The sequence below is a fragment of the Thunnus albacares genome, chromosome 3 (genome assembly GCF_914725855.1).
Source record: "Thunnus albacares chromosome 3, fThuAlb1.1, whole genome shotgun sequence".
Taxonomy (NCBI): Eukaryota; Metazoa; Chordata; class Actinopteri; order Scombriformes; family Scombridae; genus Thunnus; species Thunnus albacares.
Genome location: NC_058108.1, coordinates 28995131 through 29007687, shown reverse-complemented (window position 1 = coordinate 29007687; position 12557 = coordinate 28995131). Strand labels below are relative to the sequence as shown.

The 12557-nt window shown below is 38.4% G+C and overlaps 1 protein-coding gene across 1 annotated transcript in view; it reads right to left on the bottom strand.

The window, feature by feature from the left end:
* Positions 1–212: 212 nt before the first annotated feature.
* mad1l1 (mitotic arrest deficient 1 like 1) overlaps positions 213–12557 on the bottom strand; it is a 64759-nt gene continuing 52414 nt past the window's right edge. Inside the window, exon 18 of the mRNA XM_044347542.1 lies at positions 213–2437. Within this exon, the coding sequence (XP_044203477.1) occupies positions 2288–2437 (150 nt within the window). The 3' untranslated portion in view covers positions 213–2287. The remainder of the gene's footprint in view (positions 2438–12557) is intronic.

Here is a 12557-nt window from a genome sequence, read left to right as displayed (position 1 = left end):
TAACCCTGGTCTCATTTTAAAGATAACTCATTAAAATTTACAACCAAAAAGTCAGAATGAGTATAAACGATCCTGAGCCAAAGTTAAAAAGGCTAAAGTGTCCAAATCTTCTAGTTTCTCACCAGCCTCTGGATATCATCTTGCCGAGGTCAGAGATACAGTAGGTGAGTTACTACAGTCAAATGTTGCTGCAAAATGAATATTCTTTGAAGTCAATTTTTCAACAGTCACACATATAGTTTATTGATTGCTGTTTCATCTGTAAATTTAAAACAGTAAGGAGGTACAGTCATTTTATGGGATGGCGGCAGTGGCGATAAAGCTTCAAGCACATCACATGCTGCCAATGCACTTCACAGCTTAAATGAAACCTTCTAAAATATGACCTCTAGGTGAGAGCTGTGGCGTGTCCAGAAGATGTGCTGTGTTGTAAAAATGAATGAGTGTGTGCGAAAAACGAAAAAAAAAAAAAAAAAAACAACAAGGACACTATGTGGCATGTACTGAGCAGGAGAATGTGTTTTCTCATGAGACATATGGCTGCACCAGCTGGAGTTCTTATATTGTTGCTGTGATAAGTGGCTTCATTCTCAGTTCACTTCCTTTTGTTTTATTGCATTGCTCCCATGTGCTTCCTCTTCACCCCCCATGTTTATTTCTGTCATTTCTCTTTATTGCTGCCTAGACATTTCCCTTCGCTTGTCTCAAGCAAACACACACACACACACACACACACACCCAATCATTAACTAGTTATGAAAGAATTTACAGTTCATCAAAATCAAATTAACATCCAGATACTTATTTCTGTGTTATAAAGGTCACAACAGTAAGCATAATGGATTTTCAGTTTCCGAAAATGTTCAAAGCATCCCTGGTGTTTTCCATATGTGTGCTTTGTCAGTTCAATCGCTGCTTTGAGCCACGATAAAAGTTCAAACAGCTGAAAACAAACATGTATTTTGTTCAAATTTATTAGAACACAGGCCACGTAGCCTAATCCTAAACTTATGTATTGTTGTAAACTTGACAGTAATAAATGTATACTCTTACCTTTACCCATAATTTTTCCATCTATAACATCCAAAATTTTTATTACTTCTCAGATGGTTTGGGTTCCATGATTCATATTCAGCACAGCTCTCTAGTTTTCTCCATTTCGCGTTAAAGAAAAGAAGAACAATAGAGTGTTTTACCGAGGGCAACAAACAGGGCAAGCAATAGATTGAGGTGACAGTGCATTTTACCAGCGCTCCCCGTTTGAGTGCACAGCACGGCCTTTTGTGCTTATACACTGTGAATTTTGAATCTTCGCAGATCAAATATTTAATTTTTTTTTTCCCTCCACGTTCAAACACGAGTTTGAATTTCGAATGTGGTTAGAGGGAAGCAAAGTGACCTCTTATCGCTTTATTTTCCCCTCTAAAATGTTTCACCTCCTCCCTTCTCGCTGCTTCCGACGAAAAGCACCAGAGAGAGAGACGAGAGCAGGAAACTTGAGTTTTCGTCTTTATCTTCAATTCAGGCACATTTATAAAAAAAAATAAATCAAAACTACAAAAAAAAACAAAACACCCCAAAACAATAAAAATCATACCAATTGCATAACTAAATAAAATCTATTGAAAACTAACTTCATTCTTTTAAGACAAATAAGAAAAGCGACTGGTTTTGTATTCAGAGGGATTTCCTTAACTCCATTTTTGGATTGAATGAGACTAGTTGTGAACAAGGACCCTGAAAGGGAGGATAAAAGAGTCAACAAAGACTCTGCCTTGGTAAAGACCACATAAAAAAAAACAAAAAACACGTCTGTTGCACATTCAGAAACCAAACAAATCGCCTCTTCTTTTTCCAGGCACATTGTGTAGTAACAATGTGGTGGGAAGGGTGTTTCAACCTTTTGCTGTGAAAAAAACAACAACTCCAAATTCAAATACCAGTGGCTTTTGGGTACCATTTTCACGACAGCCTCATTTGTATTTTTCCACACTATCATTGTTGAAATATTTCACATACAAGCAGGGAGACCGTGTTGCTTTCTTAGCTTTGTGAATGTAAAAGTAAGATGGAAACGTTTCATAAGAACAAGGTGTTCATCCTCCGCAACACAGCGCTGACTGTACTGTTCAGTTGTTGTTGAGAAATACTGACACATTTTATGAATATCTTAAAAGAGAGACAACAAGTGGCAGATAAAAAGCAAGAAAAAGAGGAAAAAAAAAAAAAAAACCCCAATCCCGTCTTGAATTGTACAGCTCCGCGTATGAGATGGAGTCAAATAACTTTAGATGGTAGTTTGTCGACTGAAGAGGTCGAGGGTCACGGCGGAGAGGAATGCAGGGATGCTCTTCTGGTGATGCAAATGAAGTGTCACCATCTGTCCTAGAGTTTTGGAGAACTCGGTTTCCATGAGCTGCATGTTTCCATTGGAGCCCTGCACGCACACACACACACACACACACAAACACACAAACATCAATAGACTATACACAATATCAAACAATAAGACCTGGGTTTTCCACTACATCTCTAGAGAAAAACTTTCAAAGTGAAGCAAGATCACTTAAAGTTGTTATTGTCTATGGGGAATTGTCAAGTGTGCGAATGTGTGTGTGTTGTGTGTGTTGTGTGTGTGTGTATGCATTCACAGCAGGGTGAAGGTGTCTAAATCTGTGTGGATTAATTAAAAGGAATGAGGAGCAGCTCTGGGCGATGGAGTGAAGGAGAAAGGGATGAGGGAAACGAGGGACAAAGTAATTAAAGCATTGCGGGGAGGGAGGAAGGTAGAGAGAAGCGCAGTCCCATGACATGCTGGGAAGATATTGAGACATCTGAGAAACGTCCTGTGTCAATGTGTGTAAGAGACACAGGACTGTGTTTGACAAGTATCTTCAGAAGGCTTGTAAAACCGAGGGTGAAAGGAAAATACTGAGAAAAGAAATTAAATATGAAACAAAAGAGCAAAAGACAAAAAAAGAATGAATGAGGATATTAACAAGAAATGTATGTTGCACTCCATTATTTCCCACGTGGACCCTTTTTTTTTTTTACTTAAGGCCAGAAAATGTTCCCCCAAAGGAAGCTAAATAATTCTCCAGAAAAATATGATGAGAATGTTTTGTTTTTTTAAATGATACTAATTAAACCCGGCGTTATTGTTATCATTAGGAAATCTGGACAGACTTAAGCAATAGAAAAGAATCAGTTGGAAAGTAGAATAGTTTTATATTATTTTATATTTGTTTTATATTGTATTATATTATTCAGATGCAAATTAAAAAGAAAATCCCACTCGACAAACCAATTAGTGTGCTTCTTCACACACAACAGGCTGAGCTGAACTCAGTTGTTCACTTGTGTGAACAGCCAACAAATCTCTGATGGGTGAGAGGAGAGGATAACTGAACTAATGACATTTGCTACCTGGCTGCACAATGCTAAACCAAGGTTGGACACAGTATGGAGGCTGCTTGAGAGACAGAATAACTTTCTGCTTTAATGTTGTTTTTACAGTATAAAAATGCACTGGCGTGAGCTTAAGTTCAAAGCTGATTACGAGCAAGTAAACTGCTGAGAGAAGTTATAGGACTGATAGATTTGTCTTTATTTTCACTTAAAGACGTCATCTGGTTCATCTGGTAGAATGAGAGGAGTGGTCACGTTTCCGTTGTTGATTCATTCTGCTTTTTATGAAATTTAACGTCGTCACTTTATTGTACTATTACTTGATTCTGCTTCCAGTTCAAAGTCTTTATTGTGACAGTAGCTGCTTTTCGTTCTTCTAGATTAGTTTTTCTAGATTTAACCAAGTATTTTTGCACTTGAGACCCCCCAAAATCTTTGCCTTATACCCCCACCCCAAAAGTATCTGGACAATGTGGCCTCCATCAAAGCATATAAAAACAAGAAATCAACTCTGAGATGTGGAGAGTAAGTCTGAGATTTAATGCATGTTTTTAATATGTAAAGTGTACGTAAAGCTAAACTCTTCATACTTGCTAACAAGTTAGATGACCTTAATGTTACTGTATGTTCTTTTCTTTTACATATTTCTTTGGCATTTCTGCCTTTATTTGATAATTTACAGTCAAGAGGCTGAAGACAGGAAATTAGGGGAGATAGAGAGAATGTGGGATGACATGCAACAAAGCTCCCCGGCCGGATTTGTTGTGGTTACGTGGTCACAAGGCCACCGTGACTCCCAACTCTGATGGTTTTTAGAAATTAAATGTGGACTCCTGTCTTTCATTAGACCATCATATACTGTATATTGTATTACTGTTACTGCTCATTTCTTAAATCTTTTTACTCTCCAGTCCTATCCTTATTGTCGTTTTTCTTTCTTTGCCGTAGCTTTTACACCTTCATACATACAGTACATGCTTGCCTCATACACTCGACAAACACCACCATAACTGACAGTATATTTTATACTTTAAGAATTTAACTTGTAACCTCCCACAGGTTGTAACAATACTGCAGCAATATCAAACTGTTTTGCCGTTGCCAGCTTTGCTTTTTTTACACTGAACCAAACAGAGACGGCATAATTGTGCCCCAGTGTGTGATTTTAGATAGCGTGCCGACGTTCAGGAATCAGAGGCGTGACGTGTAACACAATAGTGTTGGCGTCTAGTGTGATGTATAACACACGCATTAGGCAGAAACATTGCTTTCAAACAATAATTGAGTTGAGTGTTGAGGTGCTTTCGCTAGCTGTGCACATTATCACTCTTCAAATGCGAGCAAAGTTGCTGTGCATCGTATACAACATGTTGACACATACAATGGTGGATTCATGTGAGGAGATGTGAGAATTGGTTCAGGGCAGAAAGGGCGCGGACCTTAGATGGGGTAGAAAGAGACGTTTGGTTCTTCTTATGCAGCGCGCAAGCCACCTCTGGTGAGGACGACTCTGCATGCACCAGACCAGTAAATACTCCAGCTGGTGGCCAGTGCTGTTTTCTCCATGACTGCTTTTCTCTAAAAAGTAATGCTGTAGTTTACCACGGAAACACTGCAGTCAATTCGATAGACGTGCTGCGAGTTGGGCGTTGATTGGTTTTGGCTTGTCTGTTTTCAAGCAGGAAAAAATGGAGGCCTGGTCAAAAACTCTCTCATATTACAGCTAAACAACGCACAAAAATGTGTTTCTGAAAACATTTGAGGTGAGAATTAGGCAATGCAGTGACAGAATTTTGATTCATATTTGATCAGTACTGCCTGTTTGACAGTTTGATCTGAGTTTTGTGAGCCAGGTGTGTTGTGCTGGATGGACTCATTTGCATAAAGTTGAGGTTGAGTCATGTTTATGCAAATACAGATACGACGAATGGTCTGTCAAACTTGCCGCGCTGTATCCATCATGCACTGCATGGCTGAATCTCCAGCTCTCCATAGAAAATGAATAGAATCCGTCGACTTGACGTATGTCATTACATCCACTCTGCGCGTTGGAACAACAATGCCTCGCATTCCGTGTTTGTACATTTTATACAGAACAGTGAGGCGGAATAACGGCGCAACATTCCCACCATGAAAAAAGGGGCTTATGTCTTATGTCATGTAATTTTGTATCAATTAAAAGAAAAGAAGAAAAAAAAGTTGCTATCAAAAAGAAGTTGCTTACATACAAATTACATACAAATAAGTAGTATGGTTCTTCCACATGCTACTGAGGCGCCTGTTTGTTAAATGTATAAATTCTTAAATTGCCAATATGTCTTGTTTCTTCAAACTTCAATCATCCAATCGACCAAACACCAAACAAGAGTCAATGGCAGAATAAGCTGTTTGGTATTGGCAGATAAGATTTGGCATATTTTTCATGGGCACAACCCACATATTCAACTCTGTTGCACATCCCACAAATGCATGTTCCTTACAAATGTGGCACCATTTAAAAGGGAAATAAACAGGCTTTCCAATGGTATGAGATTTATTGCCAAGAAGCACTGTTACAACAAAGAAATAATCTACCAAACACAAATTTCCTTACTTTTTGTGCTCTCATGTGAAGTTGCCATTTTTTGAAGATAAAATCATTTTGAAATATGTTAACATGACTTAAATGAACCTATTACAACAGTGACAAACATTTAACACCGAGAACCATCTCATGCAGAGTACTCCACTGATTCATACTCCTATAACATTGTCGGGCTCACAATTGATGCAGCAGAACCACACATCCTTCTTTTTTGTCAAAACCTGGTGCCTTTATTACCCAAAACACATTTCTGCTTACAATGTAGGACTTGATTTCATTCTAAAGTCATCTTTATTACACAGACGTGGAAACTGCAGTGAGACGATTCAATGTTTTCTCTAATCACTCCAGCTTTCCTGTGACTACTTTCCATCGCTCCATCTAACTGCCTCACTCTGTGGCTTTATTTCCCTGACGGTTCCTGGTGTTTTCTTTCCCTGTGCGGCTGTCTGAAAGCTTTGCCATATCCTCAGGCACACACACAAAAACACGTGTGTGCACACGGCTCTAGAAACTGCTGGGGCTCTGGGAACATGGAACACTTACATCAAAGAAAAAGTTACCATGGAGATCTCGGTGTCTGAAACACCACTGAAGTTTGTCCTCAGAACAGACTGTGTTGTACGAGTGGATGTGTGTGTGTGAGATGCAGTGGACAAGTTGATGGATGGGAGCTATGGGAGCTGAGGACTGTCAGGACTCCCACAGCCAGTCAGAAAGGAAAACTAAGATAACAGCTTCATTGTCTGATGAAGCACTAGTGCCCCAATGTAACATTTTGGATTTCAAGTGGCCAAATGTGCGTGCAGATGCACACAAACACACGCACACAGGTGGTTGAGCAAGGGTTATACAGCTTTACACAGATTATCAAAGGTTACAGACATTAAACTGAAGTGGCAGGGCTCTGGATCTAAAACAGATAAGAAGTGTTAAGACTAACGTGGAGAGGAAATGAGAGAGAGAGAGAGAAATGAAGGAAAGACAGGGAGGCAGAAGTGAGAAAATTCACTGATGCCAGCAGATTCACCATTTTGACTGAATACTGTTCTTACAGCTGCATCAGCAACACCAGAATAAAATGTAACATTATAAGTCAGTGAAGCCTTTTCAGTAAATTAACCTTCAAATAAGGAGTTACGCATCAACATCATTTATATGAACTTAATTAGGTGCTTGTGTGTCAAAACAAGCAGCTTAGCTTGTGACTGATGGAGATCTTGCATGTATTAATCTACGGCTGCAGGGTTGCAGGCATTGTAAAATGTAGAGGCGAGCTTTAGTTTAAATGTGTTTGTTAAAGAGGACCTATTATGCTCATTTCCAGCTCTAATTTTTTATTTTTGGACTATACTAGAGTAGCTTTGCATGATTCACAATTAAAAAACTCCTTATTTATCTTATACTGGCCCTTTATGCAGCCCCTCAGTTCATTTCTGATAGGCAGTCTTAGCTCTTGTCTCTTTAAGGCCCCCTCCCGATGAGCCCACTCTGTTCTGATTGGCCAGCTATCCAAAAGTTGCTGAGGGGTAGCATGTATAAGAGTTGTGTTAAGTTACAGCTGATGAAAACCCAACATTTCCTGTTTTCCTGCTTCAAAAGCCTTTAAATTACTAAATAATGGGAGACTTTTATCATGAAGAATTTATAGGAAGTGAAACGTGTTCCTCCCCGAATTAGCAGAGTTTCGTTAGCGGTCAACATAACAACATATGGACATATGCCCTTTGTTCAGTGGATCAGTTAGAAATAATGCAGGGAGGAATAATACAAGCAGAAACAGCCACAGTGATGATGATGTTTGATGAAGAGCTGCAGATGACCAGTACACCTTTAACAGGATAACAATGGAAAAAGGCCATAATGTTAGCAGAGCGGAGAGGTGAAGTTGCATGCTGTGCGTGGAACAGATGACCATATATAGAAATCTGTCTGATAGAAAAATTCATGTATTAGTTAAGTAGATATGGTCATATGTATGTATGTATTTGACGGCAGGGCCTTGAGGGGAACACTATAATAGACATAATAGACATCATGGTCATGTGAAAGTGAGAGCTCTGTAAAGTTTTGTCTGGGGCTGTTAGAAGGAATCTGTAAACAACTAGAGGTGCCTCCCAGGGCATCAAGGCCGTCAATATATACTAATGTCTTTCCTTTGTCTTGTCAGAATTCTCCACGGAGACTCTGCGTACTCTCCGTGTCTACAACATATGTTTGGTTTGAATTAAAGAGACGCTTGACTTCAACCAACCTCAGTCTATTTGGTAATTTTTACCTATCACTGTCACAAGCCAATGTCGGCTTGGGCTGAAAGTAGAAAAAAAACACTGGAAACTGAGTGTTCAGAGCAGACTGAAGCTGGTGCTTTTTGCTCCCAGGGATTACTTCATACGTTTACCTCATTATTTGACACGTCAGCCACTTTTAACATTATATATATGACTGAAAATAAGTAGAAGCATAATAGGTCCCCTTTAATGTAAAAGCCATTAGTGTTAGGAAGCCACACAGAAAGTGTTTTCATCTGACTCATATCTGTCTGATGGAACTGATACACCCCTATTATTTAACACAGCTATCCATAAAGCACACATATTAGCCCACAACACTGATGTGCTGCTTTTACCATGCAGGCTGTGTAGACGCTGTCAGAGAAAACAGCCATGCTAGCAGTGCTGTGAGGCTGTATTTATAGGCACTGACAATGCTAACGTGATGATGTTTATCAGGTATAATGTTTATCATGTTCACCATCAGCGTGTAAAAAGCATGCTAAAAAGTGCTAATTAGAATTAAACACAAAGCACAGTTGAGGATGATAGGTATGGCATTAGTTTTGTAGGTATTTGATATTTGGTTATAAACAAAGCGCAACTGCAACTAACCTTTATTTTCATCATCGATTAATCTGTGGATTATTTTAGTTAGTTGGTTAACCCTTTTGTCTGTATAATGTCAGAAAATGGTGAAAAACCCAAAGATTATCAGTATATTATAATACTACTACTACTACTACTACTAATATCTTTAGTTATATTATTTAAAAGTTACTAAGTGCTTCACATAAAAACAAAAACACAGCAATAACATGAGAGTTATTGCTAAAATTGAATAAAAGTAAATTAAATAAATTACAAAGTGCTTCATAAAAATGAAAACACAGAAATAACAGAATAAAAGTACTAAAAGAGCAACATAACAATTAAGATAATAACACCCATAAAACTGAATAAAAAAACTAGAGTCAGGTGAAATCAGGGAAGGCGGTGTGATAAAAATACTTTTTGAAGAAGCAACTGACTCAGCCTGCCTTATTTCCTCGGGCAGGGTGTTCCAGAGCCTCGGGGCTCTTATTTCAAAAAACTCTGTCCCCCTTACTCTTCAGCCGAGAGTCAGGAACAGATAGAAGGCCCCATGCCCGAGGATCCCAGGGTATAATGAATGACAAGAAAAACATTACATCATCACATTTGAGAAGCTGATACCAGCATATTTTGGCATATTTGCTTAAATCATGACTGAAATGATTATTTTACGATCAAATAAAGTGTTAATTCGTTAACAAAAACTAAGACTAAATATGTTCGTCAAGAACCTTTTTTTCCATGACTAAGACGAGAGGATGACGACATGGCACTGACATCATTAAATACTAACTGTGAGTATATCAACATGTAATATTGTTGACGAAAAACGATGAGACTAAAATGTAGTTTAAAAAATGAGAATTTTTACCAAAATTTCTCTTTATTTTTGCTGACAAAAAAGAGCAGGCAAACCAGCAGGCATTTACCCCTTGGTTCAATTTTCACACAGAGAAAAATCCAAGTGAGCCAAAATGCTGCATCCCAAGCCACATGAGAATATTCACTTCACTCACTGGTCAGATGAGTCTCGGGTGGGAGCAAGAACATAAACACAGGAAGAAGGTCCTGAAGGAGGTCCACTGGCCAAATACAATTTACAATGTTGCACTAGTCCAGGTCCGACCTTGATTCATTCTCCTAATGAATGCTAGTTGTTAGCAACTGTTAAATTTGCTCATCGGCATCCCACTGTGCAGAGCTCACCTGGCCACAGGAGCCGTTTCCCTGAAAGTACACCTAGTAGTTGGGTCGGATTGAGGTAAGAAATGGAAAGCAATCCAATATTGAGATATTTCACTCAAAACCAACTGTGAACATCATGGTGGCGCTAGAGGAAAAGTCGGTGGGACACAACAACTGGGAACCATGAATACCTGTGCTGCACCATTCCACTGTGCAGCGGTGTTTACACAAACAAGACCTTCATGGAAGAGTCAGTAGCAGAAAACCTCATCTGCATCTTCATCCTAACATCCAACATCAAGAGTATGCAACAGAACATCTACAGAAGCCTGATGTGTTTTGGAAAGAAGTGCTGTAGACTGATGAAGTTAAAATAGGGCTCTTGATATAAGATTATTGCTGATTGGAGTAGTACCTGAACCTGATCAAATGAGGACATGACAAGATTCCAACTTTTCAGTACTGTGTCAGAGTTGTATCTATATTTTTGGAGGACATAATCAGACATTTACACAACCTGATTAATTTCACTGTATGAAATCTCTTGTAGACAAGATATTACATAATTAAACCAAAGTCTGTTTAATGTCAAGTCGGAAGCAAGAGTTCAAAGATTCAGTCCAATGAAAATATTGTCTCATCATCAATCTCATTGCACTTTTTTAAAAGAGAGTATGTTTAAATAAAATTGCCCCAAATTTTGGAACTGGTGTTGTTATGAAAATGATGAAAGCCCTATGATCTCTATCCCACTGGATATCAATAGAATCAAACCATTTCAGATATCCAATCTGCGTCCAGAAGTTTTTTTTCCCCCACTTGCCTCTCAGGGCCTCCGTATCCCAGAGTTAAACATAATTGAAAATCTGTGGGTAGATCTTAAAAGAGCTGTGCATGCAAGAAGGCCGCAGAATATTAGAGAACTAGAAGCCTTTTGCAAGGAAGAATGAGAGAAAATCCCAAATACAGGGATTGAAAGACTTAGCTGGCTACAAAAAGCGTTTGCAAGCTGTGATATCTGCAAAAGGGGGGTGTTACTAAGTACTGACTATGTAGGGTGCTCAAACTTTTGCACATGCCACAATGATGTTTTTATTATTTAGCATTTTTATTATTTTTGTTCAATTTATGACATTAAAAGTAACTATTCATTAATGTTTGCTGGAAATACTGTTTTTTTTCCATATCCTAGAGAGACTGTGTTTACATTTTTTCAATTAAAAAAAAAAAATCAAAATATGTTATTTGACAGTTTGATAAAACTGTATTTCATTCAAACCCAGAGATGTCAGCCTCATGGTGGTGCTAGAAGAAAAGTCAAGGGATCACCTAAATCAGTATGATTCATCCTGTGGGGCCATGAATGTCTGCACAAAATACCATGGCAATCCATCCAATAGTTGTTGATTTCAGTCTGGACAGACCACCCTGCAGACTTGTATTGCCATCCCTAGTGCCATGCTGCTAGCATGGCTAAAAATAAAGCAAAAACAGTCCTGTGCACATCTAATAAAACTCTCGGTAGGATACATGCTCGATACATAGGTCAATGAAATAAAATAACAGAATCAGAACTTCCTTAAAGAGGTTTTGGGCAGGGCTAATCTTCCTCATGAGAACAAAATGAGAGTGATGTGTACCAGAATTATCAGTGACTACATAACCATTTGGTTACACTTGATGTGGAAAGCCTTTACACAAACATCCCACACAGTGAAGGTTCGGACTCAGCTCATCATTTTTTGAACCAGCACACTCCTTCATCCAAACCCAGCACTGAGTGTCCTCTCGTTCTTCTTAACATTTATTCTTTTCTGTGAAAATGATCATTTTCTTCAGTCTAGAGGCAATGTCACGGGCAGTAAAATGGTACCACATCACACCTCTTTACACAAGTTTCATTTTGAAAATAATACAGATATGAATGTAATCTAAATCCTATTGGACAGAATGTACTTTTTTCTGTATCAACTTTATATTTTCCTATGTTGAGGTTGAGGTGCATCAATATTGTAGTGTCAAGATAAACTTCAGTCAAGCTCTCAAGTGCTCATAGTTATATCAGTACTGTTGCAGTCTTGTTGCTTTAATGACGTGTGTCTACTGAGATGTGAAAATACTGATGTGAAAATACTGAAATGCTGCCATTTTGCAGATTCATAAGTATAGTGTCAGTTTAGAAGTGGATCCTTTGCTATGTGGACATTCAACCTTCACACTTATTATGGCGACAATCTGATTGCAAAGGCATTCCACAAGTTACTTTGTGATGATGTGCGAGATCACAATGTGATTTTCACTGTATTACTCATTGCCTGCTACATTCATCTGATTTTATACTCACAGGGCAAAATTTAGACACACACAGACATACAAATATGCACCTGCATACACATATAGTAATACTTATTGCTCTAAATCTTATAATTACAAATATTACATCATTTCATTCATTTTTTGTGTGTTTTGTTCTAAATTTCAATAGTTTCAAAGTGTATCTAGTGATCAACATG